Here is a 26,354-nt window from a genome sequence, read left to right as displayed (position 1 = left end):
AAAGCAGGTTTCATGCTGACAGCAGTGAGTCCCACTTTACAAACCACGAGATCATGACCTGAGTCAAAGTTGGACACTCAACCAACTGAGCCACCCAGGTGCCCAATTTTTTTTTTTAGTTTTTATTTTAATTTCATTTACTTAACAGACAGTGTAATATTAGTTTCAGGTGCACAGTATAGGGATTCGACTCTTCCATACATCACCACGTGCTCATCACTACAAGTGTTGTGTTTATCCTTGAATGACACTTTGACTGGCTATGTACTTATGGGGTAATGCTTTGTTTTTCAGATGTCTTGGTAGCCATAGTTCTACTGTTTCTCTAGATAGTTTTGGAGCCAGCCCATCTTTTCCTCCTTTGGTAACTTGATATTTTTACCTGAAAGGAGAAAAAAATTACTTTTTCATCTTTGAAGCTCAACCCTCTCAACCGGGATATGTCTTGGTATTTATCATTCTGTGTCAGTTTTCCTAAGGCAATGTGTTCTTTCAATCTGAATGTTCAAGTCGTTATTTCTAGTAAGTTTTCTTAAATTATATCTTTGGATATTTTCTCCATTCCATGTGTTTAATTCTTTTCTTTAGGGATACCAATTATGCTTATGTTGGACCTCCCTCAGTGCCTTCCATATATAGCACCTTTTATCTTTAGTTGTTTGCTTATTCCTAATAATTTTGTTATTTTATTTTGTCAGTTTTCCTAATTTGTGTGTGTCTGTTCTCCCTTTTGTTGCTTCCACCATGGCCTTTACAAAACAAAATAACATTAATAAATACATAGATAATGTGACAAAATTCCCATTTCTTTGTATTGATAGTTGAGGGCAAGATTTATTTTGATAATTCTTGGTGTGGTTCTTGGAAGTTACAGGGTAAAATTTCTCCACAACCTCCTGTAAATCTATTTCTAAAAGACAGACTCAGTAAGACAATGAAATCTACTTTAGAATTATGACTTTACTTCTTTATATCTATCTCTGCCATTACATTTGAAACATATTTTGCTACTTTAGTATCTAAGTATAGATAGGAGGATTGTATGTTTAGTATTATCCACGATCAAAATTATTGTTTAACTTTTGAAAAGATTTGTCGTTTTTTTAAGGTATGTCTGTGGTCATTTTTTCTAGCTTCCGTTGTAATGTTTATTTTAGTAAAGTGCATTTGGGACAAAGAAAGGTATTTGATTATTTTAATCAATACATTTTATTACAGTTTTTACTTTATTATTTATCAAACCATCTGTTGTAGTCTATAATATTAGCAAGTAATGTAGTGATAATTGGTTAATTTTACATTTTTCTCCTTATTATTTGTTTTTAATAATAATGCATACTGGCCTTTTTTTATATCCCATTAATCTTTCTCAAAAAAGATCCTTTTAAACAATGACAAGAGAATACAATATCTATTTCTATTTACTTTATTGTTCCATATAACTCTGCATTGTTAAAATAGGGAACATGGAATGACTTTAGAGAATAAATATTTATATCCATTTCAAATATCAGTCCATAAATACTATCAAGGGAACTTACTGCCACCCTAACAGCAGTATGTAACTAATGGAAGACATACATCTGAGAACTTTTTTAATCTACATGAAACTTGTTATAATTGCATGGAAATTTAAAGTCATTTCCACAGGGACAGTTTTTGTATGTTCTTTATAAATGAAAATAAATCTATTCACTTATGAAACAAAAATATCTTTGGACGCAACTCAGTGATACATGCATAAGTATAAATAAATCTTAGTGCTCTGTCAGGAGAAGTGAATCCACTGTCTTTTATAACAACTATTAACACATGAAAAAAATTTTTTAAATGAGTTACATATTAAAGATTGATTATAAAACAAAATCTGGAAAACATGAGTTTTTTTTTCCTGTGGAGAACCCCTTGAAATTATTAATTTATAGCCAAAGTAATAAAGATTTTTCAAACCACTATATAAAAAGGAGGTTGAAAATGTAGAATCAACATAGTATATTTGATTTAGATCTTATTGTTGTCGGGTGGGCTACCTCATGAAGACTCAGAATAAAGAAAAAATCAACTGTATAGTATATGCAATTTTCTCTTACTGAGCAAGGAATTAGCAAAGTCATGATTTCTCAATGTGGACAACAAATATACCTGTAGAAAGTATATGATGAAGAGATGGAAATGAGTTTTTATTCCCTCTTCCTTATACTGAATTGCCTACAAAACAAGAATAAAAATCCAAAGAACAGTATTTTCTTCTGCATAAAGTAATATTTAAGTTCTGTGCTTTGCTGAAAATATAAATAAAGGCAGAATCATGTAAAACAAGCTTCAGTATGGCTGGATTAATAATTTACAAAGGAACCAAAGATTGCCTGGCAACATGCATCCTGTGATTCAGCCACTTCTCCCCCGCTTATTAACATTTACTGAGCAGCAACTTATAACATAAAAAACCAGGACTCTTAGATCATTTAAAGCAATCTTGCTGAAAATCTCCAGATAGTATTCCTTAAGTGTGAGAACTATAGGTACCCTCAAACGCCAGTGTTCAGCTTCGCCGTAGAGCACTTAGCATATTTCTTTTTTTCTATAGTTTTAAATGTGTGGGAACATGTGATCAGGGTCCTTTTTATATTCAAAATGGGTCAGCTTCTGTCTAGAAAGTGTCTTATTGTCATGATGTCACCACATCTCAAGATTTGTGACCTTTTGCACCATATGGATTCATGGTAGTCCACGTCCTAGCTTACAGGCCAGAGTGCTTTTGTGCCCCCGCTAGGGGGTATCAAAGGCTTTTGGACTGGAATTTCAAGTACCGATAGATTGGGAAAAACAAAAAGTAATTTTTATATATCCTTAGGACCGCCAGATGTCGCAAAGGCATCATTGATGAAACGGTTTTTATCCAAAATGTGGCACTTATATAAGGAATACCAGTATTGTGTTTGAGAGTCGTAGAGGCCATAACAGGTCAGTGAAATGTCCTTCAAACATCTGATTTTTACATTCAAGAATGGGCCCAGATGAAAAGATAACCACATATCTGACATTGACGTTACTACCATTTAGACAACCGATTCAATTGCCTTAGTCAGTGGGATCAATCAGGCCTTTATTACTTTGAAAAACCACAGAAAGATATAGTTTTCCTTTTTATTTAAAAATGATGGTTTCAAACTATATCCCACCACTATATTTTAACTCTAAACCTCAAATGCTGTGTAGAAGCACATAGAAACTTTCGTAACTTCCACTAACCCCGAAGTTTAAGACATTTTATGAGATGTACAAAATTATAATAATGACAGAAATGGTGCTGAGTGAAATTCTGCTGAGCCAAACTGTATGCATAAATTGGCAGTTTAACAACTAAAACTTGGAAGCAAGCATTTGATGATTGATTTTTTATTGAGACAGAACAAGCATGATAGTGGGTAAAGTGATTCTCCTTATTGAGAGAAAATATAGTGTTTTTCAACATGTCTCTGGTATGAATGGAAGCCTTGTCAAAAAAACGGAGCAACACATAATATCTTTAAAAAGGTGAATTAACATAAGTATATCACTTATTTTATGGATCAAATTTTATACTTGTCAGTTTTATTCAGAATGTCATAAAGTTTATATCGTAAAGATGGTATTATTACCTTTGTTATGTCCTGAAAAAAAATCCGATATTAACTGCTTTGTAAGTAGGTTATAAAATATATTCAGTTGTAGAAACGCAGTGATGAAAATTAAGGCCAAAATATGTATTCACATGGAGATCTTAGGCAACACCCCAGTAATTTTAAGTACTTGAAATACATTATTCAGCACGTAACCTGCTGTATATTTGTGTGTAATGGGCTCTGCTTGAGAATACAAGAACTGTCAAGATAAAAATAAGAAACATGCATCATTCTAATTTAATTACAACTCATCAAAAAATTCCTCTTTTGTATGTATTAAAGGAGATGTATAAACTTTCTTATAAGAAAAATCATATACCAAAGTTAATTGAGATTTGCTGCTTTTGGATATAGTTGTCTATTAAAGAATATATGCATACACATACATGAAACATGTATGTACATATGCTAAGTATTTGGTTTAGAGTACTCTTAACCGCACCTATTTTATGGTTCTATGTATGGGAAAATTTAAATGATGAATAGGAATTTGTTTATAGAGGGTGATTTCCAAGTTTGTAAATGTACATTTATTTCCAATTGTGTTTTCTAGCTATATTTTGTAATTCTACTTAGCTGTGGATATATTATTCCCATTTGGAATAAAACGTATAATGGCATAAGGAGGACATGCTCATGCTGTTTTTCTGGATTTAATTAGTAAGCAACCTGCGAATCCATGGTTCCTATTATGTTCGAATAGGTATATCATGGGTCCATGTTCTATGTGAAAGATTATCTGTATTTTATTCGAAGACTTTATGTATATTTAACCTTTAATTTGACTAGCAGGTTGTATGATTTACATAAAAAATAGATCAGCTTTGAATTCACTGAATGTTATTGGTATAACATAATCAATCATCTCTAAATGTTAATGGTGTTAAAGAGCAATGAGAGCATATGTCTTATATTTGTAATCCTGTGAATTTATGAAATTATTTAGAATGTCTCAGAGCATTAGATCATGTGGCATTTCTCTGTGGTTAGAGATTGAAATTTTTTGAATGGTGGGTATCATTCTACTAAAGTTGGAGGATCAGCCAAATAGAAGTACTTCTATTTATTTATTTATTTATTTATTTATTTATTTTTACCATGAATTACCTAATAGGTGCCTTGATGACTAGAATATTCTTATGAGGATATATATATATATATATGTATATATATATATATATATATATATTCTACATATATATACGCATCTATCTATCTATATATATATGTTCTACAATGCAGTGCTTCAAATGCTGTGACTTTGTCTCATTCTCTTTTCACTATCTTTTAATAAAATATGACTTTCATTGGTGTTATCCTAATTACATCATGCATGTAATTCCTCAATGAAATAAAAAGTCAATATGTGAATGACAGTAGTAACGGAAAAAAATAGGATTTCAAATGGTAAAAAGCCTGCTCTGGTAACAAAGACCGAATCAATCCCTGTGTTGTATAGCAGCTTGATCATATCTTTAAAACTGATAGTAACAAAGAATATTTATTTGTTGCCATGCTATTGTAGGATTTATTTTTAAACTCAAATCCCAATTATCAAGAAAATTGCATCCTCTTTATCTCACAGAAGGGCATACTGAATCATAGCATATTTGGTTATTGGGACTATAATATTGTTACCTTGCTTGAAACACATGGTCTCTCTTGATATACAAGAAAAAACTGAATCCATTTCAATAAATTAATAGGGATGAGAATCCCAATCCATCCTTCTTTTCAGAGGTTCGCATACATTGTAATGAAATGCATTAGGAGTTTTCTTCACTTGAAATCCAAATGAGACCCATTTTGGCTCACACCCTTGACAGTCTCTTTTATAAGCATCGCTGTCTCCTGTTCTTGTGTGGGCCTAGTAAAATGCTTCCTTTGTAAGATGCACAGAGACAATATAATGCCACGAAAGACGAAGGTGTCAAAACACAAAGTTAGAGGCAATCTAATCAATGCCTCCTGATTTAGCCTTTGAAGGCTCTCTTCATTAAAACTCTTTAATGGTGAGGCTTATCTTGAGGTAGAGCTGTTACTTAATATTTTTCAGTGTCATTCTTTGGACAGTCATTTGTACCTTTTAAACGTATTTTCGGTATTCATTGTTTAGTAAATTGGACGTCTTGTTAGCATGGTGGTGGTACGAATGACTTGCATCAAAATGATTGAAGGTAATAGTGTGTAAATTCTTAGTACATTTTTTTTCCTATCCCCTAATCCCCATCTTTCCTCCATCAAAAAAAATCTTTATTTTCTTTCTAAATATCAGGTGTAGGATGTCTTTTGATGCTTTACAGAAACAGACATTTACACCTTTTTTTTCATATCCAAGAACCTGATTGGAAATCTAAAAATAAAGCAATTAAAATTTCTCTTTCAAAGGAGTTTATTGTCATTACCATCCTTTTACTAAATACACTTTTCAATTCATTATCTTTTTATTAGAGCTTTTGAGTAAAGCAATGTGCATCTTGGTTAAGTGGTAGAAAAAAATCCTAAGATGTCCCATGCTCTTCTGAGTTTTTGTTTCAGGAAGTACTTTGGAATTGCTAAAGGCTGGAGGAGGAGAGATAGGACACCTACCCAACTGCAGATGGAGTTTGAGCTTAGGAATTATGTCCATATAAGACATTCTTTAAAACAGTTTTATTTTCCTAGGTGTAAGTGAAAGTGCATTAACAACAAAATGCTTTTGAATCTTCAGTTCGCTCTTCCCCTTGCCCAGTAATTTGTTCAAATTTAATAAATGAAAAACTTGAATTCTTTTCTTCTACATGGACCAGATGGCTTGTTGATCTGAAAAATTATAGAGGATACTTTGAACAATATCTTGCTAATGACGTGTGTACCTATATTTAGACTCATACACGTGTGTGGAAAGCTGTATGCATGCAACAGTAAATATACTTAAGGGTTTTTGTTGTTGTTGTTGTTGTTTATTCTAAGAATATATCATAATCTTTCCTGTAAGCAGATTTAACAAATATGCATGCTTTGGGGTCGGCACACTCACGTAAACCATTTAAAGAATCTGAGAAATCAGGAGCTTAATTTCTTTTAACATGCCCAACTTAAAAACAAGCTGACAAGCTATCCTTGCCACCCTTCCCACCCCGATCTACAATTATCAGTAAAAATAAATAATTTACAAAATGCAGGAAATAGAAAAAGATAAACACCACAGAATGTATGCACCCGGTATCTTGAAAATGGAAAAGAATTCAAGCAACTTTGACCTGATTTTTAAATGACTACTGTGGTGACTCCAGCTGCTCTGGCTTAGTAATTATTTGTGATAGGTTGTTTTTGAGTCCCATATGTATAGGAGCTCCAGGCCCAGCTACCTCATTTGCTGGCACACAAACAGATTCTTCCAGGTGCTGAAAATTAAATTTTAATATATTATTTAAATATTAAGAGAATTACAGTTTCAGTAATTTTACTGCTACAGCTGGAGTGCAAAGCATGCCTGTAGAATGCAGAGTATTGGACAATCTAACATATAGGAAGTTTATAGTGATTTTTTAAAATTATTAGCTTATGTATTTAAAAGATGATGGCTTTATTTGGCAGCTTATTTGTGAGTAAACTTGATTCATTTCGGGTAGTTTATGCATGCTTTACATTATTGCAGACTATTATTTTGGGGTCTTTTTATGTTACCTACCTAAACAGGAAAATGTATCTGACGACACAGAAATTTAAGATAGTAAAAGGTAAATGGTTAAGAAATTGTTGCCTCTTGTGGCTTAGTACATATGATTCACTCTGTTTTGAAAGGAGTTTTAAAGCCTGGAAAAAAAAAATATATATATATATGTATATATATGTATGTATCTGTGGTTTCTCCTTTCTAGTGAGAATGCTCTCAAAATCAAGGTAAAAGTCAACAAAAATTCCAGTCTCTAAGATCCTAAAAGCAAGATTTATCATTAGTATGGCTCTTGAAATTTTTATGTGGTTTGACCTGTCCAAATTAAGTAAAACCCGATTTAAAATAATTTTTCCATGTTGATAAGATGTCCATAGTTTGTTTGGAATTTAGAGTAAGAAATCAATTTAATCATGAAATGTTATAACCTACAATCCTTTGTAACTTATTTTATGATGAAATCTTGCTTTTCTGGGAATTTTACACATTTAACTTTGCTAATTAAAATTCTTTTCTATTAGCGTTATTTTAACAAATGGACCTTTAAAGAATTAAAGACAACTAGATGATTTGTAATGTGTTCAATTGTTTTCCAGAACTACCAATTTCAGAGCAAAGGGTGCTTAGGTACCTTCAAAATATATAGTGTAAGGAACTCATTTCCTATTTTTTTTTAATGTCTATTTATCTTTGAGAGAGAGAGACAGAGTGTGAGTGGGGGAGGGACGGATAGAGAGGGAGACACAGAATATAAAGCAGGCTCCAGGCTCTGAGCTGTCAGCACAGAGCCCGATGTGGGGCTTGAACTCACGGCCACGAGATCATAACCTGATCTGAAGTCTGATGCTTAACCAACTGAGTTGCCCAGGCATCCCAGGCACTAATTTCCTAATATTGATAATCTTTTATACATACTAACTTCTGTCTTTTGTTAACCAAATCACACTTTGCGAGCAGAATCATGGAGCAAAGTGCATGTGGCATGACTCCATGGTAGTTAAGTTCACATGCTCTGGAGCTAGATTGCTTAGGTGCCAATCTCAACCCTACCACCTTCGAGCTGTTTGACCTTAGGCAGTCAACCTTTCAATGTCTCAGTATTTTCATCTGTAAAATGGGGCTAGTTTTTAAAGGTTGCTACAAGGATTCGATGGATTTATTAACTAAAAGACTTCAAATAGTACCTGGTACAAAGTAAGCATTATAAATATCAGGTTTTTTATTAGTAATATTCATGCCGCTAGCTTTGAGTTTATGTGGTGTAAATAAATAAAATACGATGTTCGCTTTTATAACTCTGAAGGTCTTTAACATTTATTCAAGATGCTTCTAGATAGCCAAAGACTTTATGGTATCTAACCTATTAATATAAATAAACTCTTTGCCCTTGGAATTTCTATTTACCCTACCTTGAAATTTCTACTTTCGATCATAGTATTAGGCCATTTATAGTTTCATTCATAACTCCAGATACAGTGTGAAAAACTGTGGCACAGACTGTCAAATAGTAAATTATTTAACAAAATCTCAGTAGGAAAAGTTACATAATTACCACTTAAATTTCAGAACACATTTTAAAAATATAAGACTAAAGAATTTGTCAGCCTATTCATTTTTCCCTCTCCTACCATGTAACTGTAGAAAGTACTTACTTTTAAAGGTCTTAAATGATTTTGAAAAATCTAACTGGTTTTGAACATCACTATAAGAACAATAATCATGCACATTATATCCCGAAAGATGGATTAAAGGCTATATAACATAAAATTTTTGCTTTGTAGAACATGATTTTTATGTGTCACATGAATAATATTTTCCATTGTGAAACAACTGATTTGTGGTGTCCAAATGAGCAGTTAACATACATGGACTGAGTACCTATTAGTTCAGGACTATTTTAGGTGGAGAGGGTGGGCAGCAGAGAGCAGATGAGACAAAATCTTTACCTTGATAAAGTTAACATTCTCCTTTTTTAAAAGTTTATTTATTTTGAGAGAGAGAGAGAGAGAGAGAGAGAGAGAGAGAGAGAGAGAATCCCAAGCAGGCTGTGCGCTGTCAGCAAGGACTCTGACACAGGGCTCAAACTCACGAACCATGAGATAATGACCTGAGCCAAAATCAAAAGTCAGATGCTTCACTGACTGAGTCACCCAGGACCCCTAAAGTTTGCATTCTAATGATAGAGTAGACATTAAACTGACGAATAAATATGTAACACAATGCTAGGAAGTAAAAAGCTGTGAAGTAAAGTAAAACACATAAGGGTATGGTGGACTGGTGACTCTTCAGGTAAGGTAAGTAGGGAAGGCATCTGTGAGAAAGTGATACTTGTATGACCTGAGGGAGCAAGCTGTGAAAATGTCTGGGGAAGAGCACATTTGCCATTCTGCTCAGAGACAGAAACAAGCTCCACATAGTCCAAGGAGAACGAGACCACTATGACTGGAACTAAATGAGGGGGGGAAGGGAGGAAGGAGAGGAGGCAAAGAGGTGACCAGAGGCCAGATCTCATTGGAAGGTTTTGATTTTGTGTGGCAACAAGTCTTTGGAGGGTGCTGAGCTTGAGGGGATGAAGTCTTGTACCTTCCAAGCAATGTTCTGATTGCTACGAAAGTAAACTTTAAGGGTAGAAAGAGAAGAAGAGAAAAAGTAGAAGGCAGCAACCATAGTCCCAGGTAAAATTAGGTTGATGGAGGTGGTATGAAGTAGTTGGATTTTGGCATCCATTTTGAAGATGGGGAGTTGACCCAAGTGAAAAACAGAACTTGAAGGATTTGACAGATTGAGTGTGAGGTGTGAGACAAACAAATCAAGGCTATCTCCCAGGCTATTAGCATGAACAGCTTTGTGAATGAGGTGTGATTTATTGAGATGAGGAAACCTGGGGGAGGATGGAATTTGGGGGAGAAATCAATAATTGTGTTTGGCACATACTACATTTGAGACGCATTGAAGACATCTGGGAAAATGGAGTAGGAGACAGACATGGTTATATGGAAAGCAAAGGAGAGGCCGAGGTTGGAATTAGCATGGCAATGATCACAGTACAGAGGTTATTTATAAGCTGGGATGGACCCAGTAAGGGTCATCTTGGTGGAGGGCTGAGGCCCAGGGCACTCTAATGTGGAGAATTCAGGAGGTGGAAGATGCTGCTAGGTCTCTCAGAAAAGATGGGCGGTGGAGTAGGAAGAAAGCTAGGAGATTGTGGTGTCTCGAGAGACTCACTTGGCTTGGAGAGAGGGAGGGATTAAGTGCATTCTCCATCTCCTTTGGGTCCTTCTGCTTTTTGACATTTAGGTCACAAATATTTATATACAAGTGGTAGCTTTAGGTATCCCTGTCCTCTCCAGTCACAGCACTTGGGTTTGTTTCCTCTCCCTTTCTCCCTCAGTACCAGCTCAGGCAACTACCCGCTACACAAATGTCCCTTTCTGACTCCTAGTTTTCTCACGGTGCTTCTCTCTTCACTCGTGGGTGGATGTAGGACTCCCCCAAAACCTCTAGGGGGACAGAGGTGGGGGGTATGTGAAGGACAACAAACCTCTTAAGCTTCCCCTCTTTTTCTGCCCACTGCTTCTGCACAGTGCCAGTGTTCCTGTCCTAATTCCTCCTCCTCCTCTGACATCTCACAAATCCCAGCCTGCTTAGTTCTACTTTGTTATTTTGGTTAGTAATTATTAACCCTTTATTATGTACCAGTAGATAGCATATATAGTCTCTGCTCCCATTCTTTATTCCTGTTTCTGATCATTTGAGTTTGGTTTTTCTTCCAAAAGTAAATAAATTGGTGTCTGCTCCCTGTACTCTCAGATCTCAGCCCGTTGTACCACTCGTCCTTCCCAACTCTCCAATAATCAGTGAAAGAGCCTGACGTTGCCAGTGAGGGCAGATGTGTATTTTCTACGAGAAATTCTTGTCACTATGTGGTTATTAATCTTTGGGGTAGATGATGGGTCAAATGGATTTTTTTCTGAGGTAGGCTGGGCCCACCACATCATATTAATGTTGTTTCTGTGATAAGGTATTTCTGAAGTTGTTAATAAGCAATTTATAATAAACTTTCAGATATAATCCATTTATAATTGAGGGGCTGCTTTGTGTATTTATAGCCATCTTTCCTAATTCTGTATCTATTATATATACATAGATATAGGATACGTATTTACCTATAATCTGTTATAGACATAATTAATGATTAATCTAAATTAAATTTTCTGAAATATGCAAGAGAGAAATATTATATTAAAAAAATTCTTATATATTAGTCTTCAGTTTAATTATAATTCACAGAATCATAGAACATTTAGTTTTTTGCCTTTGACTTATTGTAATTTCCCTTACTTTTTAAATTAATGAATTCAAAAGCATATTCCACTGCAGAAAACAAATGGTCCATAGGAATTAGACATTTTAAAGTTAATTATTATGTAAAAACAAATGACTTTTCATAATAAGTAATAGTTTCTAAAGTTAATGTGTTCTATATTTTAATGTGATGCATTGTGAAGTTACATTAGTTAGCCATGATTGTTAGGTATAAATTTGAAGATTTTATGGAGAAACATAGCTTACATGGCAAAATCAATATGCTTGATTCTAATTTTTAAAATACAGAGAACATAGGGTTCAAGTGCAAGCTATACGTATATTTAAAGCACACTTAAAACACACTCATATTTGTTATCACATTTTCACTACACAACAACCCTAGAAGGAGGGCTAATATCATGATCCGTATTTTATAGATGAAGAGGTTATGACTCAGGAAGGTCACTAAAGGTCTGGGTGCTAGTGACAAATGTCTGACCCTGTCATTCTGATTCCAAATCCAGGTCTCTTGCCACTGCCTTGTACTGCCTTATATTTTCCAAGGGTTGTGGAATGCAGCATAGGTTTCAGTAACCACATGTCTAGCTTTTATTTTAGCTTGCTGGATGCCTGTGGAGCTGATTTAAGCCTTGAGCACCAAAGTCAATGATCTACTCTCTACCTGGAGTCAACCTGTACAGTTCCAAGCAAAAGAAGGAACTGGCGGCATCTCCCTTTGTGTTTCCAAAATATTTTATTTTTTTATTTAAAAAAATGTTCTTTTAATGTTTATTTTTGAGACAAAGTGAGAGAGAGAGAGACACAGCATGAGCAGGGGAGGGACAGAGAGGAGACACAGAATCCAAAGCAGGCTCCAGGCTCTGAGCCATCAGCACAGAGCCCGACGCGGGACTTGTACCCATGAGCTGTGAGATCATGACCTGAGCCAAAGTCAGACACTTAGCTGACTGAGCCACACAGGCGTTCCATGTTTTCAAAATATTTTAAACACTTAAAGGCACAGCTTTGTTCCTACAACCCCACATGGCAATACGGTACTCCGGTGAGGAGTATGTGCTCTCACTTGTGGATTGTGAGGCACATCAGCAAAGTGGCTCTCAGACAATAAAACACTGGGAGGACATTCAGGCTCTTGGGGGGTTGTGGCACTGTTGGGGAAGGAACCACCAGAATTCACTTCCTCCCTGCTCCAGGGCTGTGGCTGTTGATTGTGACTGATAAGTGAAACAGTATTGTTTCTCATGTCTTACTATTTAATTTAGGCATAGGAAAAGAAACATTTTCCTGCTCTCTTTTCCCTTTCTCATAACTCTTGTTATCATGGATCAGAGGTGGAGGGTAAATGAAATGTGGTGCTTTCAAATGGCTTTTAATATATAAAGAAGTCTAGAGGAACGTAGAACCCATGATTGATTTTAAGGTGGTAGTTCTTTCCAGGTGGGGTGGTTAGCTTTCAAGAGCTAAAGGAGGGGTGCTTTCAAGATATTTTTTCGCTATTGTGTGATGGGTATGAGTTACCTTTGTAATTTCAAAAACAATAAAAGACTCTCTTTACAGTTGTTTTTAATCACTCTGAATAGTGCAAAGGAGACGTACTTCCCCAACTCAGAAAAGCAACTGAAGCTTTTTTGAGGAAGAAACGGCATATCCTCTTGATCAGAGTGAACTATTTCTGTATGGCCCTCAGGACAGCCACGGAAGGTGAGGGACATGCCTGGACCTCCCCGATATGGGCTCACCCGCCAGGAAAACTCCAGGAGGCCACAGCTATCCATGTGAACTCTTAAGTCAGTTTGGATTGGCTGTTTTCACTGTCGGTGTTTTTGATTAAATAGACCAGAATACAGTCAAGGGGAGAAATGTTCACTTATCAACAAAGTTGAGATGTTCTTTCCTAGTTCCCTGCAGTTTTTCATATAATGGGGTGTTTTGGGGAGGGTATTTTGGAAAATATTATACTTCGATTTTTGATGAAAAAGTAGTACGTCAGGAGATTTAGTGGCATAACCTAGAATAAAACTTCTAATAGCCATTTCCTATTTAGACCATAGTAACAAAATTATTTAGAAAATAATAATGAGAATACACATCAGTAACCACTGATATCTTAGGTTTACCTTTCTTCTATCTTTTGCTTTAAGCACACGCAATACATACAGATGTAAAACCATATTTAACATGGGAACACTCACGTGCTAAAGACATTCATTACCTTTTGTTTTAACTTAACCTCTTTGTCCGTTATTTTATATGCTGATGTTCAAAAGTTTGAGTAAGAAGATCTGGTTCCTTCAGGCAAACCCAAAATACACAGAGATTTGCTTGATTTTATTATATGGACTGTTTTAACTCAAAATTAAAGAACGTAGCACCATTACCAATTAGTTATTAAGAAAAAGCCCAATTCTGCATTTTGCCATAAAACACAGTTTTGGAAAACAGATACCAAAGAAATGAACGACGCTAAAATTGTAGAGTGTAAGGACTAAAAAAAGTTGATTTGTTTTTAATAACTCTCTTTATAATATGATCACGTATCATGTCAGATTCCCAGAACTGTCCAACTATACAGTGCTTTTCATTGTTCTCCAAGCCCCACATTGGGGAGAAATAGTAATTAAATATAACTGGGATTGTCTAACCATGAATAAAATTGTTTTAAAAATAACTAGAATGTATATCAAATATTGAAGTTTTTATTTCTATTTTTCCTCTTATTTCAAATAAAATAGTAAGAATTTGAAAACTCTACCGTTTTAAGAGGATAGTGATCTATAAAACTTATGTTTACCATCCATCCCTTTTTTTCATGCTCAGTAATTAAAAATGGCCATGGGCATTTTTTATCCACTGAGATTTACCAACTGCTATAGCTTTCAACATTTATAGAAGGATTTCTACACCTGCTTTTTTTTTTTATGAAATAACCAAATATCAGAGCAGCTTGAGGTGTTTTCTTTAAAAAAAAATAATAAGTTTACCTCTAGGCCTCTGGTTTTCAGCAGATAGAAAGCACTATCATTAGCCTACCATCCGTTTTAATTTGAAATCCTAAGAACAAAAGTCATTAATAAGTCCTTTGTCATGGATTTTAAAAAAGAAGACGCCTTTTTAGTATTTGTATGTCATCATGCCAGGCCTAGAAAATTAGGCTAATTTATTATTTAAAACACTGGTGGGATTCCTAATTGCATTCATCATTAGATATGACACGTTTAGAACTGAGAACCATATCCAGTGAGAATTTTCCAGTTTGAATTTTGAAATAAAAATATTTTTCAAGAGATCCCTAGCTATTGCCTGTTACCATGGCAACAGTCCTATTTGTCTGAGAGCTCTGTCCGCTGCCAATGAGAGAGAGAGCAACGTCAACTAAACATACGAATACATCAAAGACAAATTCATATGCTCAATCTGATCAGCTCAATTAATGTAAGAACAGAAGCTGAAGGGGGTTAAAAGAGGGCACCCATTCAGGATAGACGAAGCCCCTTTTAGCAGAATATACACGCCGGCCTTTTGGGGGAGGAATTTAGCACACTGTCAAAAACATTATCAGAAAAAGAAAGTACTAGGCCTCCTACACCTAACAGATATGAAGCTGTCAGACAAAGAATAGCACTATTCATTAAATGACACTTATTTTCTCCCACTTTACAAGAATACAGCGAACAAAACAAGCAGGGGAGCAGCTGAGAAAGACACTTTTTTCTTTTGCTAGTGATGACAGACATGCAGCAATTATGGTGATAACTAAGGAATACTAAACAAGAAGCCAGCCTCCATTCTGTTTATCACCTTAAATTTTATGTTACTAAATTTGCATGCAACTCCTGTTTTGTTTTATTATTTATGTCTGGGAAAAATTAGATGCCTTTGTTTTTAACATGGTGCCTTGAGTTTGGTGTAGCATACCTCTAAACTCTATGAATTTGCTCACTTTTCTTGTTATATGGCCATATCAAGTTGAAATGCTTTTGAAGTAAGACATTCCCAAAGCACAACAAAACTGCTGTTGTCAATGTGAGGTGTATGTGGGGCTTGCGCGCTGCGGGGGGGTGGGGGGAGTGGGGGGGTGGGTTCATTAGTGTAAAGGGAGATATCATACATCTGCAGTTTTTTTTTAAGAGATAGAGTGAATGTTGTATTAATTGCCACCTTTGCTTTAATGCTTCGTTTTACATGGTGAAATGTTTTATGGTGTATGTGTATTTAATGGATCCTTTTTTTTCCCTTTGGAAAAGTTATAGGTGGTAGGTAGTAGAGACTGGCTTATAGGGTCTGTAACAGGTGCAGGCAAGTAGGAGTTCCCGTGAGATTGCTGCCTTTTAAGAATCTTATGCTTAAACCATGATGATCTGATTTAAGGCCCATTATCAATAGTCTGCTACTTATATCTGCATGATCGTGGACTGATTGATACTGACTTTGTAGCCATGTGCTCCATAATGCGCTGTCAGGAAATGCTGACAGATGCAATGAAAGAACAATAAATGTGGGGCAGCCGTAATGTAAAGGTCCAGCTAGGCTGTATGAAAACTGATAGCTAGTATATTGGCTCCTATGTTACCATATACACCAGTCCCTTTGAGAATTTAGCGGGTGAGTGAATTAAAATGGTCTCCTGATACCCAGAAGGGGGAAAAAAAAGATCTTCATTTAAGGAACTTGCCGACTTTGCCAAAACATTGCTTTATAAGAACAGAGCCAAGATTAAAAAAAAAAAAAAAAAAAAACTCTTTTACTCAAAAATCTAGGCATGTCTGACACATATGAGAAACTATTTCTTAAAAATCAATATACACAAAAAAGCTCTATATCCTTTTTATGGTACTTAATCTATTGGTATAAAATTACAAAAGGAGACATTTTATTAGAATTCCTATTTTAAATGTAAGCCATTTGATACTGTTTTTTAAAATTCTTGATCTTCAACTCAGTGCATGAATATAGCTTGTACTCTGCCGGTGTGGGTTTTTAACAAATAATTAGGATAATATTAATATGAGGGTATGAAAGTTATCCTCTTCTCCCTAGTCTTAAAATGTTGCTTTGAAAGATGTCATCTTGGACTGTAATTTAAAATTTTATCGTACTTCTTCTTGTTTATGTTATTTTACAGATGGCCTCTGTGTTCTTAAACATCAGTTAATAATTCTTAGTATTTAAAGATGTAATCAACATTCCAAGGTGGATGTCTGAAATAAAGTAGAATTCTAATACATTTTAACAAATTACTTGTTCCAAAAGTAAGATCACATATAATGATATCTTCACAAATCAACAGAGATGCTGATATTTAGCCTTAATCTTTCCTCCTCTGATTGGAAAATGTAGACTGTGTTGAGTACTTACATATTTCCACGGTTGAGCCCCTTGCAGTACCTACATGTAGTGATGGGAGCTAAAGTCAAAGCTGCATTGATAATTTGATTCATGTCCTGATGGAAGGAAAGTAAAAGTTACCTTCTTTATTTACAGAGTTCTCAAAAATGTTTTGGGGGCGACTGGAGAATCTAATGATTTAGGGGGAGTTGGTGAGAATAATTTGCTCGGGTGAATTTAATCTGTGATCCAAACCTTTTTATATTAATTTGCAACATTTAAAATGACATTCAAAAGCAAATTTCCAGGATGAGAAAAAACTGAGTCTAGCAGGATTTTTTAAATGCTGCCTTCTGAGAGTACTCAAAGAATATTCTGAGCAGATCATTGACAGAACACGCCTACGACTGTAATTGTGTACATTCAGGAGAATGACTTTTTTATTCCATATTATTGACATAATAGATTGAGTCATCATTACTGTCTGATATGCAAAGGCCTGGTTTAAAACTCTTCTGCGGATCCTCTTTAGCACGCAAAATATTGACACAATAGATGATAATGGCTCCTTTGGAGCCATTAGGACCCACCTTGTCAGGGCCCGCTCAGACATTTCTTAGCAGGTAGCATGCAGGCTCTTGACATGATAGATCATAACAAGTCCAAAGGAATAATTATCATTTCTTAGATTATACCATACTTGGGAATTTCCTAGTTTATTAAAATTAGAGCATATTATCACCACTGTGAATTTTAATCCATTAATTATAGCCTATTAGTAATACACAATTCATACACACCCACAATGTATGTTAAAAAATACATAAACAAACCAGATTACATGCAGTTAAGTACACTTTTCCCTGTCTAGGAACTTAAAGAAGTCCACCCTGATTGTGATGAATATTCATAAAAAGCAGTTCATTCTCAGCCTTATACCTTTTATGCCAAGAGTCAGCCTGGAGCAAATTTTTAATGTCCACAGCCTAGACCTTTGAAAGTAGAGATGCCTAATGGAGAGAGTGACAGAGGTTGAGCGACACTGACTGTGACAGGCAGGAGCTCTGGTGGACACCCATATAATTAGATCTTTGTGTGGTCTGGTTAGCGAAGACAGAACTTGATGTTTTACTAACAAAATCATTTGAAAAGAAAACTCATTCCCTCAAAGTTGAGGCTGTTTCCCAAGTACAGAAGTGAAAATAAAATTTGCATAGAAAAATTTCCTGGTAGTTTTGGGTAATATGTATTCTTGTGGTGTAAAAGCTGAAGTGAGTGATGTTGGATTGGCCTGTAAGGAACGCATCCTGCTTTTTCTTTTCGTGGGAAGAGTTTTTATTGTGTTGAGATTAGAGACAAATATAAATTATATTAAACAATGTGGCAAGCCATTAGCTTTTCATAAAAAGAAATTTTATCTGCAGTGAAAAGCTTTTGATCTTGAGGACTTTGTGAAAAGCTTTTTAAGTTTGATTTTTGGTGGTGTTTGTTATTTGGTGTAAGTGTCATTATTGGCGTACAGAAATTATGTCAGGTAGTCTGCCTATTTGCGTGGCAGGGCGGTGCATTTAAAGAGTGTCCTTTTTGAATTTTCATTTAAGAAAATGTGAACTCAACTTGTATTTCAAAGCTGCAATAAATAAGCCTTAATTAGATCACACAGAAGAAAAATGGTTTTCTATCTTCTACTGGTCACAGATTATTGTTTTCCCACAGTTTAATGCTGGTTGTGTTTTCAGATTCTAAGCAACATCATAAGCTTCAAAAAGAAGAAAGAAAGAAAGAAAGAAACCTAAAAGCAATTGCTTTGAACTTACAAACTCATTTTGACACAGAAATTCCCTTTCCCCTCATGTTTAGCACTCTTAGAGAATTAGAGTAGACCAACGCAGTTTCTGTTACTGCAAAAATGCAGTGGCATAAACCTATTGCACACTGGAGGTCACCCTTGCTATTTACAAATTTTCGACACTTTTACGGAACAAAAGTAGACCCTGCATACTTTTAATATGTACCACAGTTTGCGTGATATTTTGATACAAATACATGGATACGATGCGTCTTCCCTGTATAGTCAGTCATAGTAAGTGCAATTAAGGAACCCATTATAAAAATCTTATGGTTGTCTGATTTTTCAGATGAAATAAGCAAATGACAAGAAGCTTTTCAAGACACAACTGGAAGCTTTCATTATATATTGCATATGATGGATTTTGAAAATCTTTCCAAATTGTTATAACAGAATTCTAGAGTAGAGTTCTTACGCATTTCCTATTCAATAATTTGTCATATTTTTTTTTACCGCATTTTTTCTGGAGATAACTTGACCCTGCTTAATTAATGCTTATGGCTTGCTGATAAGAAAAACGACTTCTTGGTAATGTTATCTCCACATAATTTATTGTGGTATGCTAAGTAGTTGACCATGTTCTACTGTTTTTCCACCATGTTACTGTCGTGTTTTTATGTCCTTTCGACAAAAAACAAAAATGTATTATTCTACTATGAATAAAAATTTATTTCTTTAAAAATTTACTCAAAAGCCATGATGTACATAAAAATGAAATTATTAAACTCAAAAAGAACTCTGGTTTTTGCAAATATCTCAATGACAAAACATTAAACTGAAGAAAAAACATTTAGCCTACATCTTGAAGCCATTCAAAATAGCAGCCAAAGATAGACTGGGGAGTGTCTAATTCCTTCTCAGTGAGAATATTCTGAAAATCTAAGGGTTCATCATCTGGGAGCCGTAACAAGCAAAGTGTGAAGTTTTACAGAGAAAAAAAATATGCATTTTACTTATTTTCCCTTGAGATATAATATGAACACCATGCATTTTTCGTGATGCATAGTACCTTAGCCAATTTTCTTTCTCACAATTATTTTATAACAGTTTTAATCTTTCATTAAACGGATCCTTTATAGTTTCATAAATGTCTAACATAATATGTCAATTATTTGGCACAAGGGTCAGAGGTCAGAAGTGAGTTAAAATAAGGGATAATGGCTTTAACAGATTCATATGAGGTAGCAAGATCAAGGGAGCAGAGGGCACGCCATCAGGTTCCCTAGTCAAAGACTGAAGACGTCCAGGGATATGTGTCCTGTAAGGGAGCACTTCAGACCGTCTATGCTGTTTATACCATGTGAGGTTTCATCCACTCTCCTTTTCTCTCCCTGTTTAAGGTTCACTGGAGGGAATTGATGAGCCATCCCTCAGGCTCCAGATGGTTGATTTGTACAAACAGAAGCAACTGCATAGCATCTCCTCCTTTCAACTTGCTTTTTGAGACAAGCCGACATTGCGTCCCATGTCTCAGATCCCCCCTTTTGAATCTAGTCATTCTGTCCCTTGTTGAAGGCTCAACAGGGAGCATCTCCATGAAGCCTTTCCCAAACACTCTTGCATCACAGCTCTCTTTCACAAATAGTAGAGCACTGACTGGATCTCATTCTGGGTCTAATATGTGAATCTTGAGGTTTTTATTTTAACAGAAACCGTGTGTTTGTCTGTTTCATCTCACGATGGAGTCTGTATATCCATTTGCAGCAAGTACTGTCTTTTTTTTTATCCTATAATCCTAACTGGACACTGAACAGCTGGAAGTAATCTCTCCCTCCTCAGAGCTCCCACAGCACCTCTTTTGTAGCAGTTCTGTGACCCTTGTCACCTCATACTTTCTATTAGTTGTTTGAGAATGTGTTTTCTATCTCCTCGGCTAAAATGCAAATTCCGTGGGAGCAGAACTCTGTCCTAGACATCGTTATATCCCACACTATCATCCCCACAACACCACATTTCCGCCATTTTTCAGTTAAATTTTTCAGCAACTTAACTAGCATTTCTTGAATACCCTGGTACAGAGCACTCTGCTAATTGCTCAGTATGACATACATAAGCTTTCATTGTTTATACTGAAAAGGAGCCTATAATACAGTGGGGTGCCTGGGTGGCTTAGTCGGGTGAGTGTCTGAGTCTTCATTTCAGATCTGGTCATGATCCCAAGGTCGTGGATGGAGCCCGGTGTCAGGCTCTGTGCTGAGCGCAGAGTCTGCTTAAGATTCTCTCTCCCTGCCCCTCTGCCTCTCTCCCTTACTCGGGTACATACACACACTCTCTCTCTAATATAAAATGTTTAAAAAAAAAAAAATACAGCAGGAGAGAGAGTAATCAATGCAATTGAAGAACATGACCAGAGCAGGATGAATGGAGAGAACATTGAGTTGTGGCGGAGAATGGAAGTAGCCATTTTCAAGCTTTCAGTTAGATATTTGCTAATGTGGTGAAGGTTGCCTTTAAATCCAGGTTCGGCGGTGTGGTTTGTGACAAAAACTTCTTCTCTGGGGGATAGGAGAAGATCCTGAATGGAAACAATTTTCATTCAATCCTATCTCACCCAAAGGAGCAATGGCCAAAAGGCCTCTTAAGTTTGAGCACCTGAATCTGTCTCAGGACAAAGGGGAGGAAACATTTTGCAGGAAACCAGTCCTAACACATTTATGAATGAAAGAGTGAATACAGGTACTCATTCTGATATTTATTGGTTGAACAAATCAAAAAATGAATAATCCCATCTTAAAGCACAAGAGTTCTTTGTATTTAGCAAGAAACTTTGTGCTTCCTATGTAGAAAATCTAGACACCCTTAAATTTATGTTTATACCATGTGCCTTAAATATTTTCATAACAAATTTCTTTTCCTTCTGGAATTTTACTAACTTCCTTTTACTTTCAGCCCAGTAACTGAGAAGGCTGCTTGAGGTCTTAAACCACTACTAGATTTAAACCCCCTTGAGGAAAAGGCTACATCTTACCATTTTTTTTTTTATGCTTTTATTTTTGAGAGAGAGAGACAGAGATAGATACAGAGCATAGGTTGGGGAGGGGCAGAGAGAGAAGGAGACACAGAATCCAAAGCAGGCTCCAGGCTCTGAGCTGTCAGCACAGAGTCCGACGCAGTGCTCAAACTCACCGAGTGTGCGATCATGACCTGAGCCGAAGTTGGACGTCCAGCTGACTGAGCCACCCAGGCGCCCCTGCATCTTACCATTCTTTATCCCACAAGTGCTTACATTCTAATTTAAATTAGTTTCAGAGTAGAAAAGAAATTGAGTGTAATGGAGAGAAGACACTGTGTCGGGTTCTGAGGAATCATGGAGTGACCGCCCCTGCAATACCTGAGGCCAGAGGGTCTTGCCATCAGCAGAAACACTTGATAAATGTGGATTGTATTGAACTTCATTTTGCCACAAATAACACCTGAATTTGTGAGAGATTTAGTATAGAAAAACCCTTTAAAATCGCTATTCAGTCTACAGCCAATGATTAAACTCTTGCTTATCTACAATAAAAATGACCCATGCTCTTTGCCCCCATAACCTTTTAGTCTACCAACAGCAATTTGATTCTTGGTATCTAACTAGAGAAGTTACTTTATAATACCAATCAACAAATATTTCCTGCAAGTGAGATTTCCAAAAAACACTAAAGGAGATTAACCAAGATGACGGAATGGTCCTGCCTTCAATATTACCATATTTGGCAGAAGAAAAAAATTAAGGTAATGAAAATATAGTGTATTGTGTGCTAAGTATCAAATGGAAGGAGATTCCATGAGGACCCAAAGGAAGGTAGTCTCTCTTTTTGGTGTGGAGTATTTAATATAATTTTGGAAGAAGTGGAACTTGAGCTGGAATAGGGAGGATGAAATCAGGTTCAGGTTATAGGGATGGTTGTTAGCATAAAGCAAATGATGTGAACAAAGATCCAAAGGCTGAAAATGTATGTCATTTTGAGGAGACCATGAGCGAACCATTTGGCTTGAGTAGAAGAGAACTAGCTGGAAAGATAGTTTGGAACCAGATCACAGTGGGCCTTAAGTTCCACAGGAAGTAATAATCCTTGGGTTCCTTGGGTTGGGGGGCACAGTGACAGGGTAAACAATATTTTTTATATTTGAGTTGTAAAACTGTAGTAATTGAATGAATCTCATGGATCAGACTGACGGGGGGCATTGGTGATGGGGGGTGGGGGGTGGGGTCTATGATTAGGAACCAAGACCAGAGTGAAGAGGCCCACAGGAGGAACTAAGGAGTATTTTTTATACTTAATTTTTTTTTTAATCCAGAGCCCCATACACATCTCTTTGTCTTTGAAGTTGGCTTACAGATTATTAGTGATAAATATATGAATGTAGATTATCTAGAGGTTTTTAGAAATCTACCTGAGAAGATGTAACAAGATGTCCTCTTAAATATTTTATCAATATTGTGAAAGAATGTGTGGCAAGTGCTGACATGTAGCAGAATCACCTGCAGAGATGGTATGGATACATAAACCCAAGCTCCCTTCATTAGGTGCCTCATCAGACTGCCCACGAATGACACCTGGGCATCTGTATTTGTAACCAGCTTTATAGATGGTTTGGATGCTTCTTAAGTTTGAAAACCATGCCCATGACGTGTTCTTTCCTTTGTGCTTTCTTCATTTACCATGGTTAAGGCGATCAACTACTTGAACAAATTATAGAAAGGAATGTTTGCTCCACCATCCATACTTAAATATTGATATCAGTATTGTTAATCATATCTTGATAATTTCCCTTTAATGTCTATATTTTCTCAAAATGATCCATTCAAATTCACTGAGAAGAGTAAAAAAAAATCATCATCAAATTTAACTGAGGGTTTAGTACAATGTTAGAACCTATCTACCTGGGTAGGATTCCTAGCATCCTACAAAAGTAAAATATTTCATCAAAAGTTATAATGGACATTTCCCTCGTGTGGAAAAAAAAATGTGGCTATTACTTCCATAACCTTTTAATGTGGTTCTGGAATTGCCCAGATGGTCCATTACATTAAATCATTTTGTCAATTCTTAAATGATGATGGCATACCAGAACTAAACAAACTCTTTTCCAATGTATTTATCATCTTCTGAATTCAGGATTTTACAGTTATAATGGTATACTTATTCGTCTGGATGACTCTCAAAGGCAATAAAATCCAAATATATTCTTGATTTTGGGAATCAGTGAGGTAATTAATTATAGGAAATAAACTCAGATCTCATATGTCTCCTTTTTATCTCTCAGTAAAACCAGTCATGTGGTGATATATATATGTATATATATATATATATATATATATATATATATGAATAAAAATATATGAATAAAATATACATTAACTCAAATTGTTATCACTGTATTGCTTTGTTAATTATTTCAAATTTTCTCCTTTAGGGATTTTTGTAAGCATTACGATTCGGGCCACTGGAGGGGTGGGCATGGTTCATGGTGAGGCAGTAACATATATATTCTCCCAATAGGTAGGAGGTGTCTAAATAAGGTTGTAAGTATACTAAAATAATTTCCATTATGACAAGTTCTGTATCACTTATTAAAAGTGCAAGAGTTAGACGTCAGTTCTGCTTCAGGCACTATCTGAATCTATTACTATCTTTGAATCCTTTTATTGGTACTTACATAATCACCTTTTACATTCACAAATAAGTTACTGAGTTTCTCTGTTGATAGTCATGAAAACAAATTTTAATTAAGTTTGGCATGTCAAAACCCTTTCTTGGGTTTTATGTTTGATGTACCATGCCACATTTTCAATAAATAAAAAACTGCCTCCTTGCATATTTATTACACATTCTGTTAGTGAGGTTTTGTTACACAAGCAGTTGCCTTATTATTTTTTACACCTGCACTTTGATATCACAGTGGTTCATTGTCAATCGACGTAATGTATCAGAAGTGGCACGGCTAATGAGCACACAGTTGCCTTTAGTTCATTTTACATCGTGAAACCCTACTGGGGAATAGGCTATAAAAATTGGGGGAAGGGTTCTGACATTTTATAAATGTCATATGTCAATCCTACTCTGTGGTGGCTGTGAAACACTGCATTCTGATGGTATCATAGTCATATGATAGGTAGGCTGTTTTCACTAGCAGGCAATGAGACTTTTTTTATTATAGCCCTAAAGAAACGTACGTGTGTGTGTGTGTGTGTGTGTGTGTGTGTGTGTATGAGAAAGAGAGAGAGAGATTTTTGTTTTACAAGTTAACTTTAAGCCTTTAGGCTCTTGTGCGTGAATCTGGAAAGCTTGGTCATTTTATTAATATAAGTGAGTAGAAGCTGTATTTTGATGGCTTAAAGTAAAAAAAGTGACATGAAAACTTAAATTAGACTTTTGTTTTATTAAACACAATATTTTGATCTTTGAACAACAGTAATTGTTATTTATTTTATGGTTCCATAAATTTGAATTGGAATTTGTATTTCAGAGAAGCAAAAAGTCAGGGCATAATATTTAAACTTGACCTTTGTTTTAAGGTATGTGTTAAAAATTTGTTGATGGTATACAAGGTAAGTTAGTCAGTTTTTCCTCAGTGCATGAGGTTTGGATTTTGTAAATAAGAAGAATTACATTACCAATTTCAAAATAACAGGTGTGTTTTTCTTTTTATTGTTTTTAAGGTTTTATGGACTTTCCTTTGTCTTGTGATAACTACAGAGTTATGAACTCAGAATATGATAGCAAAGGGCAGGTGGATTGTTTTCAGCTTTGAAATACTTTTATTTTTAAACTGGTTGATATTCAAATTTTTTTGTTTATTCTGAGACAGTGAGAGAGAGAGCATGCATGCAAGCAGGGCAGGGGTAGAGAGAAAGGGGGAGAGAGAATCCCAAGCAGGCTCCATGCTGTCAGCACAGAGCCTGACTTGGGACTCGATCTCACGAATCATGACCTAGTGACCTGAGCTAAAATCAAGAGTCAGACACTTAACCTACTAAGCCACCCAGGCGCCCCTTAAATATTTTAAAATTGAGAAATTTCTTTCCTTCAAGGCCTTTGTGCATATGTGTGTGTTGACCATTGTTACAGGGGTCCTTGAATGGTTCACTTGGGCCACTGACCAACCAGAAAGCAAAGAGAGAGAAAAAGGGCAGTGGGAACTGTGGTTTCGGGGGAATAATAATACCATACTTAAATGAGATCCAGCATGCCTGGTCGCCTCTCATACCAGGCTCAAAACTGCAATACTACCTGCAATTATATGATGTCTTATCATCTCCAGGCATCTTCACTTACAACAATCCCAACCTCACACTTTTGCTGAAAGGAAGCAAATGTTACCTTCTTTAGATTCAGAGAAATGACTTGTCTTGTTTTCATAGATCTCATAACTTGTAAGCAGCAGAGGCAGAATTGTATCATGACTTATAATTCCTATCCTAGTGCTCTTTCTACCACACCAAGTATTGGCTCTGTAAATATTTGCTTCTTCTCACATGCTGGATTTTTATGTAAACTTAGTAATTTTTAATTTGAAGCAAAGGTGAAATTTATTGGGGTAG

At 35.7% G+C, this 26,354-nt stretch overlaps 1 protein-coding gene across 6 annotated transcripts in view; it reads left to right on the top strand.

The window, feature by feature from the left end:
• KIAA0825 (uncharacterized protein KIAA0825 homolog) overlaps window positions 1–26,354 on the top strand; it is a 389,144-nt gene that overhangs the window by 225,018 nt on the left and 137,772 nt on the right. The window contains exon 21 of one of the 6 annotated variants that reach the window (XM_045040124.1): window positions 2,855–4,704. The exons of the other annotated variants lie outside the window; for them this stretch is intronic. Within the exon in view, the coding sequence (XP_044896059.1) occupies window positions 2,855–2,921 (67 nt within the window). The 3' untranslated portion in view covers window positions 2,922–4,704. Of the gene's footprint in view, window positions 1–2,854; window positions 4,705–26,354 lie in introns of those variants that run through there. 6 annotated transcript variants of the gene reach the window in all.

This window comes from Felis catus, chromosome A1, assembly GCF_018350175.1.
Source record: "Felis catus isolate Fca126 chromosome A1, F.catus_Fca126_mat1.0, whole genome shotgun sequence".
Taxonomy (NCBI): Eukaryota; Metazoa; Chordata; class Mammalia; order Carnivora; family Felidae; genus Felis; species Felis catus.
The sequence above is the reverse complement of the archived record's forward strand: the minus strand, read 5'-3'. Positions and strand labels throughout refer to the sequence as shown.